Source organism: Thermothielavioides terrestris, chromosome 4 (assembly GCF_000226115.1).
Source record: "Thermothielavioides terrestris NRRL 8126 chromosome 4, complete sequence".
Classification (NCBI taxonomy): domain Eukaryota; kingdom Fungi; phylum Ascomycota; class Sordariomycetes; order Sordariales; family Chaetomiaceae; genus Thermothielavioides; species Thermothielavioides terrestris.
In genome coordinates this window covers 127,158-153,573 of record NC_016460.1, presented here as the reverse complement: position 1 = coordinate 153,573, position 26,416 = coordinate 127,158, and the positions used below count along the sequence as shown (strand labels likewise).

The following is a 26,416-nucleotide window of genomic DNA, read 5'->3' as shown; positions in this document are numbered from 1 at the left end:
CCGAGCATTCAGTTCTGGGAGCTTGCGAGAACCCTGTCGACCGTTTCCCGGCACTGTGCACTGTGCGTCATTGCACCCTGTGAGGTATGCCTCTTTTCGGCAGAGGGCACGTGCGCTAACACCATCCACTAAACTTCCATTAGCGGCGTGGTGGTCTAGCCCTTTCATCACTCATCACTGCACATCACGAGTCTGCCAAACGCCAGCTCACCCCAACGACGGCATTCCACTCGCACACTCGCACTTGCGACAAGGCCGCCGCCTCTCCTGCGCAGATACCGCCATCGAACTGCCTGCTCACTTCGAAACCAATCCCGATTACCCCGAATCTACGACCCCACGTCCCATCCGCTCACGCAGCACTTGCCCGGGCACGCCGCAGCCGCGATTCATCGCCGACTCCGACGCCCTGCGATGACGCCGTAGACCGAGGTCCAGAGCACACACGAATCCAACATCGGATGGCGTGATCCGTGAGCCCTCCGCCGCATCACAGCCCGCCATGGCCGGCCTCCAACCCGACCCATTTCCCCCCCACGACCCCGTCCGGTTTCCCAACACGCGGCGCCGCGCCTCCGGAACCGTCCCCCCAGACACGATGCCTCCCGCCGCCGACCCCGACACGTGCCGCATCTGCCGCGGCGAGGGCTCGCCCGACGAGCCGCTCTTCTTCCCGTGCCGGTGCAGCGGCAGCATCAAGTACGTGCACCAGGACTGCCTGATGGAGTGGCTCTCGCACTCGCAGAAGAAGCACTGCGAGCTGTGCAAGACCCCCTTCCGCTTCACCAAGCTGTACGACCCGGACATGCCCAAGACCCTGCCCGCCCACGTCTTCGTCCGCCACACGGCCCGCTACCTGCTCCGCAACCTGGTCGTGTGGCTGCGCGCCGCCCTCGTCGCCAGCGTCTGGCTCGGCTGGCTGCCCTACCTCATGCGCGCCGTCTGGTCCTTCCTGTTCTGGATCGCCGACGAGGGCCTCGGCGGCCGCCCGGCCCTCCTCGCCCTGCACGGCGCCGCCGAGACCCTCGACGCCCTGGCCCCCCCGGCCGGCACCGGCGCCTGCCCCTCCAGCCCGCTCTTCGCCGCGAGCACCACCGTCGCCGGCATCGGCGGCGTCCTCGACAGCCTGCCGCCCGAGTCGGCCCGCATCGTCCGCAGCCTGTACGGCATCAACCTGACCTCGAACGACCCCATCTACGCCGCCGTCCTGCAGCTGCTGTTCGGCAGCGTCGGCCTGGCCGAAAAGCCCATCTCCACCGCCGCCGCCATTGCCGCGAACGCCACCGCAGTCCTCGCCCACCTGCCGTCCTCCAACGCGACGGCCCGGCAGTCGCTGCTGAGCGACGTCGGCTTCCTCCGCAACCTCACGCGCCACGACTCGGTCAACCGCGTCGTCATCGCCACGCTCGAGGGCCAGATCATCACCGTGCTCGTCATCGTCTGCTTCATCCTGATCATCCTCGTTCGAGACTACGTCGTGCAGCAGCAGCCCGAGATCAACATGCGCGCCGCGTTCGCCGCCATCGACAACCCGCCGCCAGCCGCCCCCGCGCAGGACGGGCCGGGCCAAGATGCGGGCGCGGCCGAGGCGGGTGTCGCGGAGGAAGCCGCTGGCGGCCTGGATCACGACGTCGACGACGCGGCGAGCGGGCCCGCCGAGGACCGGGGCTCGCCTGCTCTGCCTGACCAGCCTGAGGACGACAACGCCGCCGCGGAGCCGTCCGCGAGACCGCGCCCGACTACCGACCCCGACATCGCGGACCCCGACCTCGCGGCAACCGCGCCAACGCACGACTTGGATAGGGCAACGGTGCACGAGTACCTCGCCATTTACCGCGAGGCGGACGGCGACCCGGAGCGCATCCTGAAGATCGCCCGCGAACGACGCCTCGAGGTGAAGCTGGACTACTGGGTGCGCCTAACGCTGTCGATGACAGACCTCCGGCGGGACGGCGAACTTCCCAACGGCAGCGAGGCCGGGCCCTCGAGCGCGGCTGCAGAACCAAACACGGCATCCGGCGGCTGGGCAGACGTGTCCACCGACGCCGGGCACGGAGAGGGCACCTCCAAAGGGAAATCCATCGCGGAGGTTGGAGAGCCCGCGGCGCACCCCGCACCCAGCCCTCCGCGGCCGAGAGCGAACACCGACGGTCCCCGACCTAGCAACGGCATCAACCCGCTGGCCAACAACAGCTGGTCCTTCACAGACCTGCCGCCCGAGCCCTTTCCGCCACCCGCGCCGCACCCCGAGACCGACCCGGAGTATCCAGGGCCGGATCCGGCGGCCTTCGCTTGGGACAGCGAGGCAGAGTCCGAGACGAGCAGCCTTCCCCATCCTCCCAGCCCGACCATGCCGCCCGGGGATTCTCCGCACGGGCCGGAACGCAACGAGCCGGACGGTGCGGGCGCCCAGCCCCCCGCCGAAGCGCCTCCCCGCCGCGAGCCGGCAGGCCTCGTAGACCGCGTCGCCGACTTCATGTGGGCCGAGGCCGACCGCATCCCGCCCGACGAGCTCGCGCCGATCAACTGGGTCGGCGACTTTGGCGAGGACGCGGCCGACGACGCCGGGCCGGAGGACGCCGGGGCCGACCAGGCGGACCGCGACCGCGACCGCGACGCCGCCGAGGCGCCGGGCCTGGACGCCGAGGCCGTCGAGGACGCCGAGGACCTCGAGGGCATCCTCGAGCTGCTGGGCATGCGCGGCCCCCTGGTCGGCCTGCTGCAGAACGCCATCTTCTGCGCCTTCCTCGTCTCCATCACCATCTTCCTCGGCGTCTTCGTCCCGTACAACCTCGGCCGGCTCGCCATCTGGGCCGTCGCGAACCCGCTGCGGCTCGCCCAGATGCTGTTCGGCGCCTTCCGCCTCGCCCAGGACTGCTGCGCCCTCGTGCTCGGCTTCGCCACATCCATGCTGTCCGAGGCCGTCCACGCGCTGTGCCGCGCGTTCCTGCCGGCCGCCGTCGCCGACCGCACGCGCGTCGTCGCCCGCGCGTCCTGGGAGATGGTCGGCCGCGCGGCCGCTAGGATCGCCGGCAGCGTCCTGACCGACCTGCCGAGCATCTCGTCGTCCGAGGTGCGCACCTTCTCGGTGCTCAGCCACGAGGCCCTGCTCACCATCAAGGGCCGCATCGCCCTGGCCGCCTCGACCCTGTGGGACGTGGCCGCCTTCGCGCTCGCCGGGGACTACTCGGCCGAGCGCCCCGAGGCGTTCGCCCGGATCGCCAACGCCTCGGCCGCCGCCTGGGCCGGCCTGAAGGCGCTACCGGCGGCCGCGCTCACGCCGAGCACCTGGGTCGTCAGCCCGAGCCCGCCTGAGCCGATGGCGGCGGCGGCTGCGGCGGGTGGGCAGGCGCTCGGCTCCTGGGGCGCCACGGACCGGATCTGGGCCGTCGTGGCGGGCTACACGGCAGTGACGGCGCTGGCGGCCCTGTACCTGCGCCGCGGCGCGCCACTCGCGACCGGCCGGGCGGCCCAGGAGTGGGAGGCGTCGCTGGTCGACGGGCTGCACCAGGCGAGCGGCGTCATGAAGGTGATGCTGATCATCAGCATCGAGATGCTCATCTTCCCGCTCTACTGCGGCGTGCTGCTCGACGTCGCGCTGCTGCCGCTGTTTGAGGGTGCCACGGTCAGCTCGCGGCTTCGCTTCGCCGCGTGCTACCCCGTCACGGCCATCTTCGTGCACTGGTTCGTCGGCACGGGCTACATGTTCCACTTCGCCCTCTTCGTGTCCATGTGCCGCAAGATCATGCGCCGGGGGGTGCTCTACTTCATCCGCGACCCAGACGACCCGGAGTTCCACCCGGTGCGCGACGTGCTCGAGCGCAACGTGACGACGCAGCTGCGTAAGATCCTGTTCTCGGCCCTGGTCTACGGCGCGCTCGTCATGGTGTGCCTGGGCGGCGTCGTCTGGGGCCTCGCGCTCGCCCTGCCGCGCGTGCTGCCGATCCGCTACTCGTCCAACGAGCCGGTGCTCGAGTTCCCCCTCGACCTGCTCTTCTACAACTTCCTGATGCCGCTGGCCGTCCGCTTCTTCCGCCCGGCCGACGGCCTGCACGCCATGTACACCTGGTGGTTCCGCCGCTGCGCCCGCGCGCTGCGCCTCACCTGGTTCCTCTTCGGCGAGCGCCGCATCGATGAGGAGGGCCGCCTCGTGCTGGCGCCCGACGCGCCCGACCGCGCCCTGCCGCCCTGGCGCCGCTGGTTCCTCGAGGTCGACGCCCGCGGCCGCGTCGTCGCGCGCGGCTGGCGCGCCGTCTTCGAGGGCGGCACGCGCGCCCCGACGGGCCGCGTCATCAAGGACAGCACGCTGCTGGCCAGGGTGCGCAAGGCGGACCTGGTCGAGTCCGGGCAACTCGTGCCGGACGGCCGGTTCGTGCGCACGCCGGCCTCGGACCAGGTCAAGATCCCCAAGGGCGCCAACGTCTTCCTGCCCGTCACCGAGGACAACGCGCGCGCCGACGGGCTGCCGGACCACGACGCCGCCGACATCTACTCGACCGCGCAGTACCAGCTCGTCTACGTGCCGCCCCACTTCCGCGTCCGCGTCTTCCTCTTCATCCTGTTCATCTGGGTGTTTGCGGCCGTCTCGGGCGTCGCCATCACCATCGTGCCGCTGGTCTTTGGCCGCTGGCTGTTCCGGCGGCTGCTCCCGGCCCACATCCGCACTAATGACGTCTACGCCTTCAGCATCGGCATCCACGTGCTCGGCGCGGCCGCCTATGCGCTCTTCCGCGCCCCGGCCATCTACCAGGCCGCCAGGGCGCGGGCAGCGGCGGCGGTCGCGGCGGTCGCGGCGGCCACATTCCCTACCCAGGCCGTCCTGCGCGCCGCGCGCGTCGTCTACACCTACTTCTTCACCCTCGTCGTCTTCCCGCTGCTGCTGGCGTCGCTGATGGAGCTTTACACGTTGGTGCCGCTGCACGAGCTGATGTATAGCGCGCTGCTGCGGCCCGAGGCGGCCCGGTCGCTCGCCTCCTCCGGCTCCGGGGATGCCGGCCCCGCCGGGACGCTGAATCCCGTGCACACGGTGCGCGTCGTCCAGGCCTGGATGGTCGGCCTGCTGTACCTGCGGCTCGGCCTGCGCGTCACCAACACGTGGTTCGAGGGCTCGCACGTGTCCAACGCGGCCCGCGCCGTGCTGCGCCGCGGCTGGCTCGATCCGGACGCGTCTATCCTCACGCGCGCGTTCATCGTGCCGGGCCTCGCGGTCTGGCTGGCCGCCGTGGCGGTGCCCCTGCTGCTCGCCCGGTCGCTCGCGGCCTACGGCGTCGTCGACGGGCTCGTCGCCCAGCTCGGCGGGCCCCTGGCCGGCGCCGTGCCGGAGCGGGCGTTGCGTGACGCGTGCCTGGTGCTGCTGTACCGGCTCAGCTTCCCGCTGACGGCTGCCCTGGTGGGCGCCGGCATCGCGCTGTGGGCCTTCGTCGGCGTCGTCCAGCGTTGGAAGGCGCGCATCCGCGACGAGGCGTACCTGATCGGCGAGCGGCTCCACAATTATGCCGGCACGACGGGCGGGCCGCGGCCGCGGGGCGCGTGGCGAGGCGCGGCGAGGATATGACGTTATGGAGCGCTGGACGGACTACAGACTATAAAATGGAACCAGCGATTTTCTTTTTGCTTTGCTAGTAGATATGTCCAGGCCTCGGCGCCGGGAGATCGCATCCGGGTGGAGAGTGAGACATTGGGTGGATGAAGCGACACTGCTGTACAGGTATTACATGCATCGATAGACTAATGAAAGTCATGATTGCAACTAGGGCTGGTCCTATGAAGTGCGACAGTTGATATCTGAAGCCCTATCTCTAAGCGGCGTCGGCCCGACGCAGCTTGAGTCAGGCGTGGGTAGCTGCTCCTTATCTAGGTCCTCCGTGCGCCAACTGAGTTTGCGTCGTCCACACGTCCAGCCTCGTTGGGAGGCGGAGTTTGATAAAGCGCCGCTGTGAAGTCTGACTCGGTGCTGCGGACTCCCTCGCCTTGGCGCTCTATTGACCGCGTTGTGTCCGGCGGCCACTCTGTGCGTCTCGCCACTGCCACGCCCGGTGAAACGCGGCGTGAGAGCGCCTCCGTGTTGTGTCCGTCCGGACCAGGCGCCGACGGACGTGCCTCGATGCTCCGGGTCTGGCTTATAGACGCCGGCGATGGCCTCGTCCGCCTGTCCTCCCTTGAGCTCTAGCGGCTGGCTGCTCGACTCTGGTCGTCCTCATCGCTCTCTTCGCCCAGACTATCCTCTGTGGCTTGCCAGCTCTTATAGCTGTACGATACCATGTCCTCGCCGCAGCAGGCCAGCTCCGAGTCGACTGCCCAGCCCGGAACCCGCCCACCGATCAGCCCCCTGACCAGCCGTCCACTTGATGGCCCCGGCCCGACACAGATCCCCGGGCAGCCCTCCCCCCGCCCGTCCACCGACCGCGCCAGCCACCTGGACGACCTCGAGAAGAGCCTGCCCATCGACACCATCCCGTCGCTGAGCCTGAATCCCCCGCCGCCCGCCGCAGCCAAGCCCCATGGCGAGGTGGCATGCACCGAAGCGGCCGGCGACGAGCAGCCCGCGCGGCCCCGGCTGCCGCTGCGGCGGCGGCTCGCGCACTTCACCTGGGCGTGGTACACGCTGACCATGTCGACGGGCGGGCTGGCGCTGCTGATCGACGCGCAGCCGCACCAGTTCCCCGGCCTGCGGCAGATCGGGCTGGCCGTGTACGCGCTCATCGCGGCGCTGTTCGCGCTGGTCACGTCCGCGCTGGCCGCCCGCTTCGCCCTCTTCCCCGGCCTGCTCGCCGCCTCGCTCGCGCACCCGCGCGAGGGCTTCTTCTTCCCGACCGCGTTCCTCTCGCTGGCCACGCTGATCACGTCGACGCAGCGGTACTGCGTGCGCGCCGACGACGCGGACCCGGAGGCGCCCGGCGCGCTGCTGTGGGCGATCCGCGCGGCCTTCTGGGCGTACGTGGCGCTGGCGACCGGCGTGGCCGTCGGCCAGTACAGCTACGTGTTCGCGGCGCACCGCCTCGGGCTGCAGGCCATGATGCCGACCTGGATCCTGCCCATCTTCCCCATCATGCTGTCGGGCACCATCGCGAGCGTCGTGTCCGAGACGCAGCCCGCGGCGGCGCGCGTGTCCATCGTCGTGGCCGGCCTGACCTGCCAGGGGCTCGGGCTGGCCGTCGCCTCCATGATGTGCGCGCACACGGTCGGCCGCCTGATGCAGTCGGGCCTGCCGCACCGCGAGCACCGCCCGGGCCTGTTCGTGTGCGTCGGCCCGCCCGCCTTCACCGCGCTGGCCCTCATCGGGCTCGCGCTCGGCACGGTCTTTCGAAGCGAGGGCGTGCTGTGGTTCGCCACCGCCATGTCGGTGCTGTTGGCTCTGGCCTACTGCTTCGTCCTGTACCACCACGTGCGCGCCGTCGTTTTTGCAGGACATCATGTACCCGGGGCGGGACGAGGACGTGGAGGACCAGTAGCAGGAGGCATCAGATAGCTATATGTAGATGACCTTTATAGATTATTGTTACATTTCAAATGTTGACATAGTAATTGTCGTTATATTTTAAATTAAGGCATCGTCCTTGGTGATCCTCGTTATAATCCTGGATAAACTTCCTGGTCTCCGCTGGCGGCCTCCGGCGGGACGTCCCACCCGATCTCTCCTGTACCATGACGCCGCTGGCCAGGCGATGCGCACCTGTGCTTGGGCCCTTTTCCCTTGCCGTCCCCAATCGCTGATCCATGAAGCTCGATGATAGGTGACACGACGTTCAACGGCGAGCGTGCACGTCGGGAATGCGAGACAACCTTGGAAGACTGGGCGAGGTAAAAGTTACGGCCTTGCTCACGGCCTGCATTCGCTGCTGTGGCATTGCTCCTACCTAGGCGATCTACGCAGCCTAAAGAATCTAGTATCTATCCTGCAAATCCAACTCTCTGATAACGCCACGCCCGGCACAAGCTCGCCACGCCCACGCGCTCATCAGCATGTGCCACCTCAGTCGAAAATCCAGGCCCCCGGCACGCGCGCCATCATGGCGGCCACCTTGCTGACGACACGCCCCCACGTGCCCGCTTCGAGATCGCCGTCCTCGGCGCTGTCGGACTGCGGCGTGAGCACGCTGCTCGGGCTGTCGTCGGCGGCGAGCTCGGCCCAGAGCCGCTCCTTGATCTCGGCGTTGTCGGCGTCGGCGTCGGCGCCCAGGTCGCCGAACACGCGCGAGCCGAGGTCCGGCTGGAACTGGGTGAGGTCGAGGTCGGCGTCGGCGCCGGGCGGGTCGCGCGCGGCGTCGTACATCTCGCGCATGCGGTCGATGCGGTCGGGCGAGCGCGGCACCGCGTCGAAGGGGAAGCGCGCCGGCTTGGCGATCAGCAGCGGCGTGTAGTCGTTCCAGTGCACGGGGATCTCGGTGCCCGTGACCGGGTCGCGCTTCTTGCGGATGGTGAAGGCCCACGCGAGCCCGCCCATGGTCAGGAACAGGTCCTGCTCCACCACGGGGATGCCCTGGCACGTGCGCCGCCCGAAGCCGAACTGCGAGAAGCCGCTGAGGTTGGGGTGCTGCGTCAGCGGCTCGCGGTACGTCGGGTACGCCGGGTCGAGCCAGCGCGCCGGGTTGAACGTCTCCGCGTCCGGGTACATTGTCTCGTCGCGCGTGATGCCCCTGCGGCGGTCCGTCAGCGGTCATGGCCCCCCCTCCTGCGAGCGCTTACTTACCATTCCAGTGCGTGGATCGTGGCGCCGGCGGGGATGAAGTAGCCGTTGTAGACGTCATCCTGCTCGACGGCGTGGGGGATTCCTGCGTTAACGCGGTCAGCGGGCGAGCGAGCGTTGCCGTAACGGCGGAGACGCGGCCTAACTCACCGGTCGGCACCGGCGGCCGCCACCGGATCACCTCCTTGACGACGGCGCGCAGCAGCGGCAGCCGCTCGCGGTCCTCCCACTGCGGGCAGCGGTCGCCGAGCTCCTCGTCGAGCTGGTCCTGCAGCGCCTTCTGCCACTCCGGGTAGTGGCACATGGCCAGCAGGTAGCTCTGGATCGGGCTGCCGATGGTCAGCGCGCCGGCGATGGCCATCAGGCCGACGACGTGCATGGCCTCGTCCTGGTCGCCCCACCGCGCGCGCTCGCGCGTGTCGGCGCTGCTCTTGGTCTCGAGGAACGTGCGGATGAAGCTCGGGCGGGCGCTGCCGGCGACCAGGCGCTGGGCGACGAAGCCAACGTTGGCGTGGAACAGCCTGTCCTCGAGTGCGTGCCGGGCCCGCTCCTTCTTCTTCCACGGGCTCAGCGCGGCCGGCAGGTGGCGCAGGAAGCTGACGACGTTGGGCAGCGCGCCCGACGGGCTGATGGTCTCGAGCAGGCCGAAGGTCGTGTGCCGCAGCACCTGTGCCGGCCGCGGCGTGCCCCAGCTCAGCCGCGACACGGTCCGGCTGGTGAACTGCTCGATCCACTCGAGGTAGTTGCCCGGGTCGCGGTACATATGGTACAGGAAGCGGTCGCGCTCGTGGGTCGGGTACGAGTACAGCGACGCCATAGCGCTGACGTGCATCAGGTGGTTGCACAGCTTGCGCTGGCGCTTCCAGGTTTCTGGCCGTTGTGAGCGTGTCTCTCGCGCGGTCAGCGAGGGCCAGCCACTTACCGGTGCGCCCGAGCAGGGCGAGGTAGTCGCCGCTGGTGCGGTTGTCGGGCAGGTTCGGGATCAGCGGCCGGTCCGAGTAGATGGCGCCCCGCTTGGACAGGAGCTCGCGGGCGATCGCCTCGGACGAGATCCAGACGTGCACGGTGCCGAAGATCTCCATGCGGTAGATCGGGCCGTACTTCTTGCTCCATTCGTAGAACTTGAGCCACGACGCGTTGACCGGCACGTCGTGCACGCGGCCGATGAGGGGCAGGCCTGAGACATGGTCAGCCGGCCGCTCGAGGCCGGGCATCACGAAGCGGGCGCTCACCTCGAGGCCCCGGCAGCCGCCGGGCCCCCCGCGGCATCCGGCGCCACTCGAGAAACCGGGGCAGCACCAGGACTGCTAGGCAGGCAGCGACCAGTGCGACAAACATCTTGACAGCAAGCGGTACAAGAAAGCGTGAGATTACGTGAGCGCTAGGATGGATAGTTTGGGCGCCAGGGAAGACCGCTAGAAGCGGCGGGTGTCCTACGAGAAGAGGGCTGGGATGGGCTGAGCTCTCAGCGCTTGCTCGGTCCACCCAGCGAGGTTCACCCAGCCCGGTTTATACGGCCAGGCATTTTGCGTGACATATGAATGGCTTCATCGAAGGGGCGGTGCAATATCTCAGTCCAGCCCGTGAGAATGAGCGGCTCTCGACGTGACCGTAGGCGCACGTGCCGTCCTGCCTACACTGGCGGCCACCACGATAGGGGGCAGTCTGTCTGCCCGCAACCCCCAAGACCAAGCACTCTATCCGGCGCAGGTTTGGGTAGTTCTGGGCCGCACCGAATCGAGCCGATGAACCGGCCCGCCGTGATGCAGTCGGGAACCAACAACGAGCGATGCGCCAGTGCCAGCAGGACAGCGGCAGGCAGATGCAGTCCTGCCTGGGGCCAGCGAATGCGAGATCTAGCACCGGTCAGCTGGCGACGGACACGGCTTGCAGTCGTCACCTTGTCTGGGGGAGCCAAAATCCCACGAAAACAGAACTGAATCTGGACGCATGTGTGACGATAGGGGCTGTCAACGCAGTTGACGGATGGATTCCCACCACGCGAAAAGCCAGGGACCAGCAAAAAGTCACAAGCGGTGGAGGGAGGAGAAAGAAAAGGAGAAAGAGAAGATAACAGCTATCAGTGATGACAACTTGACGCACGAGGGCTCCGGCCAAAGTTTCAGGACGGAGACAGCCTACACGAGCCATCAACTGTCCGCTTCGAGATTCGACTCACGTGCGGAGGACCAGGCTGTGTGGAGGGAGCGGGAGCGAGCATGGCCTAACCGGCCGTCTATTATACGCTGTCTATCACCGCGTTCGCCATAGCTATCCGCGTTCACATCCTGCGAAATGTCAGCATGGCGAGCGCGGCGGACGGAACAAGACAGATATGACTCACCGCTCGACGGGGTTCAAGCCCAACAGGCGCATGCCGTTGCCCAGCACGGTGTGGGCGGCGTCGTACAGGGCCATGCGGGCCTTCATCAGCTCGCGCTCGGAGCCGACGACCTGCAGGTGGTCGTAGCTGCTGCTGAGCGCGTGGGTCATGCGGAACAGGTAGGTCAGCACGGTGGTGGGCTCGAGCGTGCGCAGCGTGTTCTGCACCGTGTCGGGCCACTGGGCGAGCAGGCGGACGATGTTGACGGCGTGCGGCTCGGTCAGCAGCGACAGGTCGGCGGCGGCGAGGTCGTCGTCGGAGAGGCCGGCGCGGCGGCGGATGGACGAGACGCGGGCGTGGGCGTACTGCAGGTACGGCCCCGTGTCGCCCTCGAAGGAGGTCATGGCGTCCATGTTGAAGGTGTAGTTGTTGATGCGCTTGCCCGACATGTCCTGCACCATGACGCTGCTGATGCCGAGCGTGTCGGCGGTGGCGGCGGGGTCCTCGACCTGGGCGTACTTGGTCTCGTTGCGGCGCATGGTCTCGTGCATCTTGTCGGCGACGTCGCGCAGGATGTCGTCGAGGAACTTGACGGTGCCGCGGCGCGTGCTCATGCCCAGCACGAGGCCGAAGTTGACGTGCTGGCACTTGGCCGCGATGTCCTGGTGGCCGAGCAGCTCGATGATCTTGAAGAGCTGCTTGAGGTGCAGATCCTGGGCCGACGCGACCACGTAGATCATGTGGTCGAACTGGTACTTGTCGTGGCGGGCGAGCAGCTCGCTGATGTCGCGCGTCAAGTATAGCGCGGTGCCGTCGCGCTTGCGCACGATGGGCTTTTCGAGCCGCTTGCCCTCCTTGCCGGGCACGAGGGCCTGGAAGTCGACGATCAGGGCGCCCTTGTCCTCGCGGCAGATGCCCTTGGCCTCCATCTGCTCGACGATGCGGTGCATGGCCTCCTCCGACACCTGGCTCTCGCCGCTGTACTCGTCGAAGCGGATGTTGAGGCGCTCGTACGTCTCGCGGTAGCGTGCGATGCTCAGGTCGCGGAAGCGGCGCCACTGCGCCAGCGCGGCCGGGTCGCGGTCCGTCATCTTGCGGAAGTAGCGGCGGGCCTGCTCGTCGAGGCTGTCGGCCTCGAGCTGGGCCACGTCCTCGCCGGCCTGCCGGCGCTGCTCGATCTGCTCCTTCTCGGCCGTCATCTCGGCGTTGATGCGCACGTACAGCTGGAACAGGTGGTTGATGGGGTCGCGGGTCAGCGCCTCCTCGTCGCCGTAGCGCTCGAACGCCAGCGCCAGCAGGCCGTACTGCTTGCCCCAGTCGCCCAGGTAGTTGATGCGCACGACGTCCCAGCCGGCGAGCTCATACAGGTTCGCCAGGAAGCCACCGATGATGGTGCTGCGCAGGTGGCCCGCGTGGAACGGCTTGGCGATGTTGGGCGAGCTGAACTCGACGACGATGCGCTTGCGGCCCTTGGCGGGGTCGGCGGGGTCGCGCAGGCCGTGGAACGAGCAGCGGCCGTAGTCGGCGCCCTGGTGGCGGATGATGGGGATCACGCCCTGCACGATCGGGCCGGCGCGGACGTAGAAGGCCATGAAGTAGTTGACGGCGGTCGGCTTCTCGAACAACGGGTCATCGGCGGGGAACTGCGTCACAGGGTCAGCGGGCGGGGAGGGGGGCACAGCATGACGGGCGCCGGCGGGCTGCGCACCTGTGCGGCCCACTCCTGGACCAGCTCGTCGGGCCTGCGACCCTTGATGCGCAGCGCGGGGGCGGCCAGCATCAGGTCGCCCTTGTCAAGGCTCTGGGTCCACGAAAGCGCGGGGTAGATGATCTTGTGGTCGACGCCGGTGATGCGGGCGAGCACGTCGGAGAGGTGGGCGCGGTACAGGTCGAACGGGTTCGTCTCGGGGTGGCAGTTGGGGTACCTCTCGGCGAGGGCGCCGAGGCTCAGGCCGTCGACCCGCTGCGCGAGCCGCTCGATCGGCGAGGCCATGGTTGTGGCTGCGGTCGCGAACGTGCGGGTCGGGGGCGAGGAGCAGAAGTCGGGGTGCCGGCGGTGCTGGCGGTGCGGGACGGCCCGGCCGTGTATAGCAGCGGCAGCGGCAGTGGAACCGGAAAGGGCAGCGGGAAAGAGTCGCGGACGTCGAGTCCGGGAGAATGCTCTGCTGGTCAGAAACGGATATCGAAGAGAAGAGAAGGCGTGTGGGCTGGCGAGCGGGCAAAGCGTCATGGAGAGAGGGAGAAGCTCGCCCAGCAGGATTGGGTCACAATTCGGTTCTTTCAGCCGTCGCCGCCGTCGTGGGCCGTCGTTGACTCAGAGCCTTCCTTGCCCGCCAAAATTTCAAGGGCCTGCAGTTGGTTCCACGGCAGCACGGCAGCCAATGACGGGCGAGGGGCACACAGGGGCATGGCGGGGGCGGGGTAGGCTGCAGGCACCAACTCCCAAAGCAGTTAGCGTTGATCACCTCGCGAATCTGCCGTCCTGAGCCAGGTCCGATCCTGGGCGTCATTTCGTTGCATCAATCATCGATGTTGATACTGGCAAACAGCACGAAAACACAATCCATTGCATTAAAAGCTGTACTCCTCGACAAACAGGTGGATCCCCTGGGCGCCCGTGCCCTTGTGCACCGCCCGCTCGTCCGACAGCGCGGCCACGCAGTTCCTGACGCGCGCCGCCAGCGACGGCCCGCCGCAGACCACCACGCTCGTCTCCCCGCCCGTCGCCTCGACCGGCCCCCGGATGAACGCCTCCACGTCCGGCCGCACCGACGAGCGGAACGCGTGCGAGTCCGCGCTCGCCTGGCTGGACCGCCGCCGCGGAGTCGCCGCCTGCTCCACGTCCGACGCCAGGCCCCCTGCCGCCTTCTCGCCCGCCGCAAGGCCCGCCGCCTGCTTCTCGTCCGCCGCCAGCCCTTTCTCATCCGCCTGCTTATCCAGATTGGTCCCCGATGACGAGGCCGACCCGTCCACCGCATCGACCGTGGTCCCGCCCTGCCCCAAATCCCCAGCGGTCCCCGCGGCGCCCTGCGTGACCGCGACGTGCACGCTGAGCTCGATGCCGACGTCCCGAGCGCGCCCGATCAGCTCGTGCAGGCGCGACACGTAGAAGCCGATCTCCTCGCCCTGCTTCGCGGCGAGCAGGAAGTCGACGCGCTTGACGCAGCTCGTGCCGCGCGCCTGCAGCACGCTCTCCAGGATCGGCAGCGTGAACGAGGCGCCGGTCGACGCCGAGATCAGCACGACCGTCTCGTAGATGTCCCAGCGCGGCGGCGCCCCGTACGGCCCGGAGACGAAGACGGTGACGTGCTGCGTGCCTCCGGCCCTGACGGCGAAGTCGTGCAGCCGGCGGGAGAAGCCAGCGTGCTTGCGCACCACCAGCTGGATGCTGTTGCAGATGCACGTGTCAGGCAGCTGGTGCGCACACGCGATCGTGTAGGGGTGCGCCTCGGCCGGGCCGACCCGCGGCACCCAGAGGTACAGGTGCTGGCCGGCGCGCCACTTGAAGTGCACGTCCTTGATGGTCACGACCGTGACGGCGTCGCCGACCGCCGTGAGCTGCGCCTGGTGGCCGATGCGCCGCCCGCCTCGGCACTTGGACTTGTCCGGGAACAGCTTGACGTTCTGCCAGACGAGCAGGGCGGCGCGGCAGGCGCGATCGAAGCACAGCGCGGCGATGGCGAACCAGACGTTGTACCGCGCGCTGGCCGGCACGTGCACGTAGATCAGCCACAGGAAGACGACGGCGGCCACAAGGTGCTGCAGCACGAAGAACTCGTAGGCCAGCCGCCGGACGGGCGCCAGGCCCGAGATGAGCGTCCAGAGCAGCACGGCCCAGGCGCCAAAGCCGTACTTGACCATGGGCATCATCTTGAGCTCGTACTGGACGAAGTCGGTGCGCGCCCAGTCCGTGTAGAAGTGCCAGCCGTGCACCGTGGCGGTAACCAGCATGGTGCGGCCGACCCAGCGGTGCAGCCAGTTGAGCCGCTCGTGGCTCGTGCCGACGAGGAAGCCGAGCACGCTGCACTTGGAGGCCAGCAGGTACAGCAGCGGCACCTGCGTCACGGTGACCCAGGCGTTGCGGTAGCCGATGCGCTCCCAGTAGAAGACGTCGTGCACGACCACGTCGACCGACATCATGTAGACGATGACGACCCAGTAGACCAGCAGCGCGGCGACGCGGCCTAGCGGCGGCGGCGTCAGCCAGGAGAGCCCGCGCAGCGGGACGTAGAGCTGCGGGTGGCGGGCCTCGCGCACGACGGCGGTCAGCGTGGCCCACGCCTCGAGGAACGGGTCGGCGGGCTTCGTCGGGAACTCGACCGAGCTCGCAGCTTTGCGGCGCAGCCTGCGGGGGGGGTCAGCACGGCGTCTCACGCTCGTTGCGCCGGGGCAACGCACCGCCTGTGCGACTTGTAGAAGTTGACGGCCCGGACGGCGGCCAGGGCGCCCACGAACGCGGCGACCGTGTACCAGTAGCGGCGCGCCAGGTCCATGTTGACCGTCGAGAACATGTCTGAGTCCGAGTTCATGTCCATGTCGTCCATCGTTGCGGTTGCAGCCCTTCGAGGGCGGGGAAGGCGGGGAAGGCGGGGGGAGCGACGGGAGGTGAGGCTGTTCGCGTCTGCCGTGCCTCAGCGCGGAGTCGTGCGCAGTGTACGGGATATTACGGCAGGCGTGATGCTGCCGCCGTGGGCGTTGGAAGCCGATCAGTCGCCGCAAGCTGTTTGCCACCAGGCCGTCCTCTGGAGCATCGCAGAAACTCCTGCGAACGCAGACGGCGGGGTGTGGACTGCGGATGGACGGTTCTACGGAAGGATAGCGCACCCCGCGAGCTGTCCCGGGTCTGCTGCGCGTTGACGGTCTACACTGTAGAGGTTTGAACGGCTGCTAATAGGGCGGATAAAGAAGCGCGAGCGGTAAGTGCGTCGTGATATACGGCATGGAATATACGCCGGGGGGTGAATGTTGGGCCCGCAGCGTTGGAGCGTCATGTCATCTTGCCATCCGCCATCCGCCATCCGACCGTGTCACCCCACCGCTGTCGCACAGGCCACGGTGACCACGGGCAGAAGTAACGTCCGCCCGGTCTCGAATGTGCGCCGACCTGCCATCGCCGTGAGCCGCGTGCGAGCATGTCCGAGGCGCGAGCAGGTTGAGGGTTGTGACTGGCCGCCGAGAACCAGGAGTTCGGTCAGAGCGGGCAACAATTTGCTCAAACCCGCTCGCGCGCAGGAACGATCCCGGATGCGGCTAGCGCTGCGCGGGTTCAGGGTTCTCGCCAGGGCTGGCCGTGACGCTCGATCCCACGAGCACGTTTGGACTTTTCACTAGACTTTGAGCTCTGGCGCAGGAGGCAGCAACCCGAAACGCCAGACTCGAGTCGCTGGACCTGGCCGAGGACGGCCCAGTACAGACAATCTCAGCTGTAGATGTAGGGCACGCTGTTGAAGGCGCCTCGCGATCCCATCAATCTGCGAAGCCGTTGCAGTCCGAGGGGCAAAAAGCTTAGCCCACAGCGCATGGGATGGTGGGGGTGCGGCGGGGCGCAAGTGCCTTCTGTGGTAAGTAATCCGTACAGTTGCAGGGGCTGGGGGGTGACAAACGAAACGCACGCCGGTTCCGAGGAGGCGGGCCCACCGGCTGCCGGTGACCCGTCACAACCTGCTCAGTTTCGGTTGCAGCAACACGGCGTTGGCCCTGGTCGTGCTCACCAAGGTGGCTGGAGCGGTTTAGGTTGGGCATCTCGCACGACAGCAGGGCCTTCCCCAAAGTTCCCCGCCGCTGCCATCCGGAGGTGCCCCTCAACAGCAAGCGGGCAAGGACCACCCGGGCAGCTCCGCTGAAGCTTATAAGTCGTGGCTCCCGCGCCGGATCGCTCGATTTCGCCCGGAACCACATCAGCCCCGATAGGTAGCTCCCGCTCCCACCTCACACAGCCCCTTCTACACTAGACTCTGACGACTCAACCACCGGACTAAACACCTCCACGCCATCACAGTCACCCCCCACGCGTCCGCTGCCTCCACCATGGCGCCGCTCCGCTCGCTCGCCGCTGCGGCGCTGCTGTTCCTCGCAACGCACGCCCACTTCATCCTCAACTTGCCGCCCTCGCTCGAGGGCGGCAACATGCAGGAGAGCCTCGAGCCCAATGCGCCGTGCGGCGGCGGCGCGCCGGATCTCGCGTCGAACACGGCGACCGACTTCCACGTCGACGGCGATGCCATCTCCGTGCAGCTGGGCCACCCGCAGGCCAATTTTCTATTCCGTGCCACGCTCGACTCGCACGCCGCCGGCAACTGGACCCAGCTGTTCCCGATCGTGCAGCAAACCACGCGCGGCAACTTCTGCGAGCCCGTCGTCACCGCCCCGAAGGACTGGGCCGGCAAGAAGGGCTTCATCGGCGTGGTGTGCGACGGGCCCGACGGGCTCCTGTTCCAGGTGCGTGCCTGCGGTGCGCGCAGCCCGCTTCCGCTTCCGTTGCTAACTCTGTCTCGCCCTAGTGCGCCGCCGTCAACTTCGTCACCGGCACCAACACGGCCGCCGGCTCGGCCTGCACCAACGGCACCGGAGTCACCGCGGCCTTCGTCGCCGACAAGTCCCTCAGCGGCCTCGTGGGCGCGGGCGCTTCGAACTCGAGCGGCAGCACGAGCTCGCCGACCTCGCCGAGCCCGGCGGCCACCTCGTCCAGCCTCGCGGCGCCCTCGTTGCTGCGGGGCAGCGGACTGCCAGTCGCCAGTGTCGCGGTTACGGCGGTGATGTTCCTAGTGGGAGTGGCGCTGCTGTAAGCTAGGATGCGGAATCCGGCATGTAATATATTGCTAGTCATTGTGGGCGGTGCTGATCCGTGTCCGTTTCTGCCATGCGACCAGCTGAGTGAGGCGTTTCCTAAGACCAGCTGAGCCTCTGCCGGGTATCGTGCTGCACAGGACGGGAAACGGATGTCTGCGGATTGAGCAGCGTCAGGAGGAACCACTGGGCTACTGAGGCTCCCTTCCCGTTGTGGAATCTGCCTGCCGATGGCCTTTGGCCCCCTGGGTCACGGTGAACTGGCGGGTCACTGCCGTGTATTCCGCTGGGTTTGCGTTTGTTTGATTGTCCCGATTGAAGCAGGCTTGGGAAATTCAACGCACTACCAGAAACCTAGAAGCGAAGGGCATGAATAAGTTCTGGCGAGGCAAATCAACAGCAAGTGTCCCAAACGCCTCGAGCCATTCAGTACAAGTCTACGGATGTATGCGCATGGCCCGATTACCCCTCCAAACTGACTACCTTACCTATACCAGGTCCTGCAGGGCCCGCTTAGAGTGTCGGGGCCTTCACTCAGGCACTCACTCCTCTGCGCTCACCACGCATAAGGTACATTGGACCCATGGTCGGGTGGGAATCGTAGCTCACTCCCAATTCCCAAAGTCAACGGGGCGAGAAACATCACAGCCCAGTCTCAAAACCCCATTTTCACACTTACCTCTAGTCACCTTAGGCAGTGAACCAGGATGGACACATACCTTCTCCCTGCACAGCAGCCCGCAGCCCTCCGCTGTCTCGGCCGAGGTGCTTGACCACGATCTTTACCACTGGTCCGCGCAATCCGCAACGTCTTTTCGACCGAGCTGACCGAGGTCACGCTCACTCGCTCAGCTTTTCACTGGCTTGCCTCTTGTTCAGACAGTTTTTGGTATGCGCGGCCAACGTGTTCGCGCTGGCCACCCGCTCCTCGGCCCTGCCAGCCTGTGTGACGGGGCAATGGACAGAGCCAGAAGATTCCGCGATTTCATCGACCCAGCCATTTTTCGTTTCGCCTCGCCGGTGCGTACCGGGCCGCGTCCACTTTCTGTCATTGAGTGCTGAGCATGTAATTAATTACCTATGTACATGCCGCCCGGCTCCTGCGAATTCACCATGCGCCTTGTCGAGCTCGTGGCTGTACCGATACACCAGATCGGTGTGCTTCTGTTTCTGTCAGCTTCTAAGATCCTCAGCGAGGACGAGATTCGCGCCGTTGTCTCCTTTGAGAAGGAGGGACCTCAATGGGAAACTCTGGACGATGGCCGGCTGGTCCCTCGAGGACTCGAGTACATACTGCCGCACCCGACGCTGTTTTACCATGTCGATTACATGGACTGAGACCAGTACCTGCATGTCTCGCCGACGTGGCCGGATACTGGGCCGAAGACCGTGTTCTCGGAAGTGTCGTGGTGTTTGGCCCAGGAGAGTCCGGAGCTGAGTTGAGTCGGGGATCCAGATAGTGCCGCAACATTTCCTTCCACTCCGCCGGGAAGCGCACAACCTTTCGCTTCTGGGGGCTTCTACCTGCCCAGCTCGAGGACCTGGTCGGATTTTTTTTGGTCTGTCGGGACCACCCGAGGCCAGCGCCATTCCCCATCGAGCCGTCCAGTGCGAACCGTCAGCGCCATGACCCGTGGGATGCGATGGCCTTGCGTCACATAACTATTCCGAGAACCATGGCACCGCAAGATCCCGTCCAGGAAGTTGGACAGTGGCGGATCAATCTCTACGGGCTGAAGGACCTGAGCCTGATGTACATCCACATGGAGAGACAAGTTGGGATGCTCCTGGGGGAGATGAACCATTCCGGTAGGTGAGCAAATGGAGCATGAATTCGAGGACGTAGCTGTATTCGTGGCCGTTCCACTCGGGTGAGAAGAGTGTGGACAAAATCGTAACTGGGCTTTCACCTCTCACTTCAGCATGACGGTCAGCCGCGCAAGCCGGGGGGTGTGGCGTCACTGAAGCACCCACGTTCATTGAAATCAGACCGGCTCCTCTCTTACTGAACACCCATCGCCATCCTCGGCTGCTCGAGCGCGGGAACAAACTAGACTTATATCAGCCGCAAGGTGATTGACGCGTGTGCTTAACCGCCCACAGAACACACCTGACGAAGAGCCTGCGAGGCGAAAGACCGCTGAAGCGCCCGGAAACATCACATTCGAACAACCCAGTGCACCATCGTAGCGCGGGCGTAGCCGGCTGAAGAACCTCAAGGGCATCACATCAGATTCAAAGACAATTCACCGCGACACACCGCGACAGGAAGCCTCTGCATGCCACATAACATCGTGACGTTTTCAATTACACATTAACTAGATACGACGAAGTGTCGACAACCCCCTTCGCAACCACCCCGTGAGGCCCCGGCGGGCGCGGCCAGCGTCCCAGAACTACCAGACAGGGCCCACTTTAGTGCACGAGCTTGAGGACGGGGGCAAGCAGACCGGCGATGCTGCCGCAGGTGTTGTTGATGACGTCGACGGAGGCCGAGATCTTGACCACGATGTCGTGCAGGTCAACGTTGGCGGTCACGGCAGCCACGACGGCCAGAGCGAACTTGACGACGACGCTGGCGATCGCGTTGATCACGTCGAGGCAGGCGTGGAGGTGCACGCCGATGACGACGAGGATGTCTGAGACGGTCAGGTCAGAGTCCAATCTTATTTTCTCCGTTTTGCGGTGCAACGGGGAGCACATACCAGCCTTGATCGCGACGAGACCCTTCAGGCAGACCTCGACCTCGGCGAGCAGGGCCTGGATCTCGGCGACGAGCTTGAGCACAACCTCGAGATCAGCGGCAACCAGGACAGCGGCATCGATGGCGAGCCCCTTGAGCTTGGCCTCGGCGTCGACCAGGACCTTGAGGTCGGCCTCCAGGTCCACGAGCACCTTAACGAGCGCATCGACGTCGATGTCGGCCTTGGCGATGATGTCGGCTGCGGTCGGTGATGTCAGCAGGGTTGAATATCAATTCTGACCGGGAGATGGGCTCTTACCAATCAGGCCCAGCTCAGCCTTGACCTTGGCCTCGACGTCGACGACGACCTCGACGAGGGCCCCCACGACGACCGAGACGGAGTCGCCGCCGCCAGGGGCGCCCGTGATCTGGCCGGGCGGGCTGCTGAGCGTCGTGCACGGCGTGGGCAGGCTGATGGGCGGGATGCTGGCAGACGGCACGCTCACGGTCGGCAGGCTGACGGGAGGGAGCGACGGGGAGCCGGAGCCCTCGCAGGGGCACGGCTCGCTGCGGCTGTCAACCGGGGCGGCAACGGCGGAGCCGGCGGCGAGCACGGCGAGAGCGGCGCTGAAGAACTTCATCGTGGCGGTGAGAGTGGGAGGGTGAAAAGTGATTGACTGAGCAACAAAACAACAGGTGAAAGGAAGTACTGAGCTGAAAGAGCGACTGGGATGCGACCCGATTAGGAATTAGTTATTGTTACTGAAGCTGAGCACTGGAGTGATGGTCCAAGGAAGCAGACAGCTGCTTGCTCGGGATGTCTCGCCACTTTAATACCCGCGGCCATCACGGTTCTCTCGCCCTGTGCCCCCTCGAGGACCCAGCCTGCAGGAGTCAGCCGCCGTCCCTGGCCGGTCCCGAAATCATCCCATCTCCACGACCCCCGGCGAGTCCCAGGGGCGGAAGCTTCCCGCTGAATCGCCGACAGCGCCTCCCACGGCCCGTCCAGGATGCTTTCGCTGTTCTCGGCATGGTGTTGCGCGCGGATCCCAATAGCCTCTGCCAAGCGGCCCAGACTGGTCGTGATCGCCCGTCCTGCGGCTCGATCAGGCAGCGCTGTCGAGGCGCCACTGCACGCCGGCGCACTGTGAGGTGACAGCTCGCCGCCGGTCGTGCATTTCATCTGCTCATACACGAGCGCACATATTGTAGTGAAGTCTACATACGAGAAGCCCGCGTCATGCCGCCATCCGAGCGCCAGTTTGTCTGGTAATCACCTCTCTCATTTCAGCTGCTCCCGCGGCTCCCGCAAGAGGCAGCGGCTGGGGCAAAAAGCATGCCGGCAGTCATTAGCTCGACCCACTTTCGAGAAGGCTGTTGGAGTGCGACGTGGTGACAGGCCAAGCAGCCCTGCCAGCGGTGGAGCTCCCGCGCTAACTAACGTAAGGGGAGATGCCGGCGCCGATCTTCCCATGGAAGCCCTGGCCCGCCAGTGTGGCTGCGAGACGAAGGCAACTTCCGCCGTCACAGTCATCGTGCGGCGGTCCTGCAGTGCAACGCGGCGACCGTTGGGCTTCGCCGCACGGCCCCGGCAGTGCGTCCGGGGAAGCTTTGCCCTAACCGGTAACTATTGGGATCAGCGCTACTCTAGTTCCGTATGTGGTGGATTGAACGTGCGGATTAGTGTAGTATACACGTCGTGTCCTGCAGGAACCGCCAGATGCAGTCTCCCCCAAACCGCCATGGCCAGTTCTCCAGGGGCGCACCAACACATCACCTCGCACAGTGCCCCTTGCATGCGGCTGACCAAACAAGAAGCAAACGACTGCTCCTTCAGCTGGGGAGGCAGTCAGTCGCCAAGCCCAAGGGCGTCCGGCGGTGTGTCGGGATCTGCAATAAATATGTTAATCCCAACAGCTTTCTCCTCCGTGTCATTTGCCAGTTTGCGACGGCCTCCAAACGAACTCCACTGTGCAGTTGGTGTATCTGTCCCTTAGGACCGGCGGCAGAAGCAAACGCACAAAATAGTGAGCAGCCCAAGCCTCCCAACAGCTCGGTTGCTGTGCCCAACGGCGCAGAGGAAGCGTCGATCCCTCCCCAGGCGCGCCAGCGAAGGAACAAATTGGCCGCCCCTTTTCCCTCCATCCCTCATTTCACGCAAAGTTGATCGAAAGCGGATGCGCACCAGGGATGCAAAATTCGGACCTCGTAAACCACTCAAGCAAGTGTATTAGGCTCTATCGTCGCTCATCAAACGCACGCCACCCAATCTCCCCGTCCGGCCCCTGAGCTCACATGTTGCCCGATGTTGTGCACTGTGCATGTACAGTAACCGGCCCCACGGGCTCCAGCTCACCGCCCGCGCCTGCTCTTGCTCCTGCTCCTGGCCAGCTTCGCCGGCGCCGGCGCGTATTTGATGCGGAACTGGACCGTCTCGGCCGCGTCGTACTCGCTGCCGTCCTTGGCGTCGCCAAAAATGCGCAGCGCCTTGACCGCGAGCTTGTAGGCGCCCGGCGGCGCGTAGGAGCCGTCGTCGAGCTTGCCGTCCCACGAGTACTCGAGCTGGCCGCGCGGGTTCCACCAGGACGGCAGGCCGTCGGGCTGGCCGAGCGTGCGCGTGCCGAAGACGACGGTCGCGTTGCGCGCCGCCGTCGAGCAGTTGCCCGTCGGCACGACGTCGACGCGCACGAGCGCCGAGCCCATGGTCAGCGAGACCACCAGCTTGGGCTGCTGCGTTGTGTTCTGGTACGCCGTGTCGTTGGCGAAGCCCGGCGGCGGCAGCAGGAACGTCGTGTCGGCGCGAACCGGCGTGTTGTTGTTGTCGCTCGCGCGGCTGAGGAACGTGTTGCCCGCGTCGAGCACGACGGCCGAGTGCAAGCTGCCGGCGACACCCAGGTACGGCAGCGACAGCGCCGAGCCGTCCGAGCCGTTGATGGCGACGTAGCCCGAGTAGACGGGCAGCCGTTTGGTGTCGACGCCCTTGGGCGCGGCCGCCGTGACCTGTATGACCTGGCGGTGGCCCGCGGGCAGCGTGAAGGTGCTGGGCTCGATCGCGAGCGTCGCGAAGTCGCCCGTCAGCTCGTTGGGGAACGACGCAGGCACGATGGTGGTGTCGTTGGCGAACGTGTAGGCCGTGGCCGCGCCGACGTTGCTCAGCGTGTACGTGACCGGCTTGCTGCCCGTGTTGGAGAGGCTGAAGTTCTGCACCGGGTTGAAGTTGTCCGTGTCGTTGAACGACAGGCTCGACACGCTGAGCAGCGTGGTCGCCTGCGCGGCGTCCCAGGCCTGGATCAGGCCGGCGCCCTGCTGCGGCACGGGCGCGAGGTACGGCAGCGACTTGCCGGACAGCCGGAACAGGTTCGGGTGCGCCGTCGACGAGAGCAGGTTCTCGAGCGTGCGCGGGTCCTTGGTGCCGCGCGCGTCCATCAGCAGCGCGTAGACGGCGGCGGCCAGCGGGCACGCCATCGAGGTGCCCGACAGGACGGCGTACGAGCCGAGCGCTCGCGGGAACGTCGACAGGACCGAGCCGCCGGGCGTCGCGAACTGCGGCTTCACCTCGACCTCGAACGTCGGGCCCCAGCTGGTGTAGTCGCTCAGGAAGCCGGCGGTGGCCGTGTCGTTGAAGTACTCGAGGAACACGCCGGCCGTCGCCGGGTCCGGCATGCTGACGACGACCTCGGACCCGGCCTGCAGCGCGGAGATCCAGGCCTCGCCCTGGTCGGCCGTGACCATGGCGGTGGCCTCGATGCCGTCGACCTGCGCCGACACGGCGCTGGCCCCGACCACGTTGTTGTAGAAGATGACGTACTTAGCGCCCTTGGCCGCCGCGTTGGTCGCCTTCTGCACGAACGTGCACGTGCCGCGGCGCACCAGAACGATGTGGCCCGACAGGTCCGGCGTCGAGTCCGGGTACGGGTCGCACCCGTTGGCCGGGTCGGTCGTGTTAAAGCTGACGGCCCACAGCGGCAGGCTGATGTTGTTCCAGGCGGCCGGCTCGCCGGCGGCATAGCCGAAGGACGACGCGGCGCTGCCGTTGACCGTGTACGAGGCGCGGGTGAGCAGCGCCGGCGTGACGCTGTTATCAACCGACGCGATCGCGGTGACGTGGCGGCCGTCGGCCGCGGTCGAGGCGAAAAAGACGCCGGCGTCGCCGTCGTTGCCGGCCGACACCGTGCAGGGCACGCCGCTCTCGACGATGCGCGACACGACGGCGGCCCAGGGGTCCTCGCTCCAGCCGGAGGAGCCGCCGATGGAGGCGGTGATGATGTCGCTGCCGTCCTCGTACGCCATGTTGTAGGCGGCGATCAGGATGTCGTTGCCGACGTCGCCGCTGCAGCCGAAGACGCGGTACGAGCCCAGGGTGACGTCCGCGGCGGCGCCGACGATGCCGTACGGGTTGTTGGTCTGCGCGGCGATGATGCCGGCGACGTGCGTGCCGTGGCCGTTGCAGGTGTCGAGCGGGTCCGGGTCCGGCTTGGGCGTGTTTTCGCCGGTGAAGTCGTCGCCGACCAGGTCGGTGCCGTACGAGACCAGGCAGCCCGGGCCGAAGCAGCCGCCCAGCGCGGGGTGCAGGTAGTCGGTCTGCGCGTCGCGCCGTCAGTGACACGTCAGCCGGAACGCCGGCCGGGACGCCGAGCCGCGCGGCGCGCCCCCCGAGACACTTACGCCGGTATCAATCACGGCGATCTTGATGCCCTTGCCGGTGATCCCCGCGTCCCTAAACTTGTTGACCTGAGTCATCAGGTGCGTGGAGAAGGTGTCGCTGTCCGCCTGCCGCTTGGCGACGCTCTCGGCGGCGGCGTGGCCCGTCGAGTGCACCACGTGTCTCGGCACCGGATACCGGCGCACGGGGTACACCTTCTTGACCTGCGGCAGCTTGGCCACCTCGGCGGCCGTCTGCTCGGCATTCTTAGTGTCCGTGAACTGGACCGAGGCGCCCTTGAACAGCTTGAAGCGCAGGTCCTTGCGGAGCGAGGCCTTGCCCCCAAGCTCCTGGGCAACGAACGCATGCGTATCCTGCGGGAGTTAGCATGCAGCAAGGGGTGGCGGACCGCGGCCGGGGGCGCGCACCTGATCCTCGGCATATTCGATGATGTACGCGCCCGGGACGATGGCGGGCGGGTTGGGTGCGACAGCTCCTGCGAGGGTCGTGGCCGCCAGCAGGGCGGCAACCAGATCTAACCGGACCATAGCGAGTGGCTCACGCGCCGGCGAACCGGGCGATCGGCGATCAGGGAGAGGTAGGCAAGGGAAAAACGAGTGACTGGGACCTGACCGGCTGGGCAGCGGGCGAGCGAAGGAATGGCACTCGGCGCTGCAGACAACAGACCGTATTTCGGCCCAGACCGAGCGCGTGGTGGCCGGGCGGGCGCCATGGCCGCAGGTATATGTAGGTATGTCTTCTGTACGCAGCAGGGAGGGGGGACGTGACGTGCTTGCCCGCGGGTATTGTCTTGCTGCCCGCGCGCCGGAACGTCAGGGGCGACGTTGCGGCCGAATTTACCCAAAATGCTTATCGCCAGCGCAATGCCTCCCTCATTGGCGGCGAGGCAGCAGATTGGCCCGCGGCGGGCTTGCTCGACAAGGCAGGTCGGTCACGTCGCAGCCGTTGGCATGCGACCCTTCTCGCGTGCCATCTTGGCCAAAGCGGCGTTAATTTGTGCGACCTGTCTGGCGGACGGTCCTGAGCACCTGGCCGATCCGAATTAGGCTGAGCTTGGCGCCAAGTCGGCCCCTGATTTGGTGCCCCCCCCGCGGCGTGCCATGGCACACCGAGACGGCAGCAGTTGACGCGGGGTCCCGTGTGTCCGGCGTTTGGCTTGGATCGATAACACAATCGACTCTGCCCTCAGTCTCGGCACAGACGCGCTGCCACGCCGTTTCGGGCAACTGCATCGCGCCGTGAGCCTTGGCTGGCGGGGAGCGGAAATGGCGTCAA

General features: G+C 66.6%; 9 protein-coding genes across 9 annotated transcripts; 4 read left to right on the top strand and 5 right to left on the bottom strand.

Moving 5' to 3' along the window:
* Positions 1 to 538: 538 nt before the first annotated feature.
* THITE_2028472 (uncharacterized protein) lies at positions 539 to 5,539 on the top strand (the record flags this gene model as incomplete). Its single annotated transcript, XM_003654923.1, has 2 exons — positions 539 to 1,630; positions 1,691 to 5,539. Coding segments are annotated over 2 exons (4,941 nt in total), but the record flags the coding sequence as incomplete, so codon positions are not given.
* Positions 5,540 to 6,541: 1,002 nt separating this feature from the next.
* THITE_2026979 (uncharacterized protein) lies at positions 6,542 to 7,294 on the top strand (the record flags this gene model as incomplete). Its single annotated transcript, XM_003654922.1, has 1 exon — positions 6,542 to 7,294. A coding segment is annotated over one exon (753 nt), but the record flags the coding sequence as incomplete, so codon positions are not given.
* A 678-nt stretch (positions 7,295 to 7,972) lies between these two features.
* On the bottom strand, positions 7,973 to 9,900 carry THITE_43045 (uncharacterized protein; the record flags this gene model as incomplete). The annotated part of the gene is made up of 4 exons (XM_003654921.1): positions 7,973 to 8,636; positions 8,690 to 8,771; positions 8,837 to 9,556; positions 9,609 to 9,900. The coding sequence occupies 4 exons, from the start codon at positions 9,898 to 9,900 to the stop codon at positions 7,973 to 7,975; spliced, it is 1,758 nt and encodes a 585-aa protein (XP_003654969.1).
* Positions 9,901 to 10,796: 896 nt separating this feature from the next.
* THITE_2118216 (uncharacterized protein) lies at positions 10,797 to 13,356 on the bottom strand. The gene is made up of 3 exons (XM_003654920.1): positions 12,718 to 13,356; positions 11,031 to 12,652; positions 10,797 to 10,974 (listed from the first exon to the last, which is right to left on the bottom strand). Exons 1-3 carry the CDS (start codon positions 13,000 to 13,002, stop codon positions 10,968 to 10,970), a joined length of 1,914 nt encoding a protein of 637 aa, XP_003654968.1. The 5' UTR covers positions 13,003 to 13,356; the 3' UTR covers positions 10,797 to 10,967.
* A 159-nt stretch (positions 13,357 to 13,515) lies between these two features.
* THITE_2118215 (uncharacterized protein) lies at positions 13,516 to 15,762 on the bottom strand. The gene is made up of 2 exons (XM_003654919.1): positions 15,408 to 15,762; positions 13,516 to 15,354 (listed from the first exon to the last, which is right to left on the bottom strand). Exons 1-2 carry the CDS (start codon positions 15,551 to 15,553, stop codon positions 13,581 to 13,583), a joined length of 1,920 nt encoding a protein of 639 aa, XP_003654967.1. The 5' UTR covers positions 15,554 to 15,762; the 3' UTR covers positions 13,516 to 13,580.
* Positions 15,763 to 16,504: 742 nt separating this feature from the next.
* On the top strand, positions 16,505 to 18,006 carry THITE_2118210 (uncharacterized protein). The gene is made up of 4 exons (XM_003654918.1): positions 16,505 to 16,570; positions 16,743 to 17,447; positions 17,510 to 17,790; positions 17,879 to 18,006. Exons 2-4 carry the CDS (start codon positions 17,037 to 17,039, stop codon positions 17,880 to 17,882), a joined length of 696 nt encoding a protein of 231 aa, XP_003654966.1. The 5' UTR covers positions 16,505 to 16,570; positions 16,743 to 17,036; the 3' UTR covers positions 17,883 to 18,006.
* Positions 18,007 to 18,908: 902 nt separating this feature from the next.
* THITE_2090138 (uncharacterized protein) lies at positions 18,909 to 19,238 on the top strand (the record flags this gene model as incomplete). Its single annotated transcript, XM_003654917.1, has 2 exons — positions 18,909 to 19,064; positions 19,140 to 19,238. 2 exons carry the CDS (start codon positions 18,909 to 18,911, stop codon positions 19,236 to 19,238), a joined length of 255 nt encoding a protein of 84 aa, XP_003654965.1.
* An 877-nt stretch (positions 19,239 to 20,115) lies between these two features.
* Positions 20,116 to 21,450, bottom strand: THITE_2118209 (uncharacterized protein). The gene is made up of 3 exons (XM_003654916.1): positions 20,798 to 21,450; positions 20,501 to 20,737; positions 20,116 to 20,434 (listed from the first exon to the last, which is right to left on the bottom strand). Exons 1-3 carry the CDS (start codon positions 21,117 to 21,119, stop codon positions 20,211 to 20,213), a joined length of 783 nt encoding a protein of 260 aa, XP_003654964.1. The 5' UTR covers positions 21,120 to 21,450; the 3' UTR covers positions 20,116 to 20,210.
* Positions 21,451 to 22,624: 1,174 nt separating this feature from the next.
* THITE_2118206 (uncharacterized protein) lies at positions 22,625 to 25,766 on the bottom strand. Its single transcript, XM_003654915.1, has 3 exons — positions 25,549 to 25,766; positions 25,144 to 25,494; positions 22,625 to 25,059 (listed from the first exon to the last, which is right to left on the bottom strand). The coding sequence occupies exons 1-3, from the start codon at positions 25,666 to 25,668 to the stop codon at positions 22,831 to 22,833; spliced, it is 2,700 nt and encodes an 899-aa protein (XP_003654963.1). The 5' UTR covers positions 25,669 to 25,766; the 3' UTR covers positions 22,625 to 22,830.
* Positions 25,767 to 26,416: the final 650 nt, after the last annotated feature.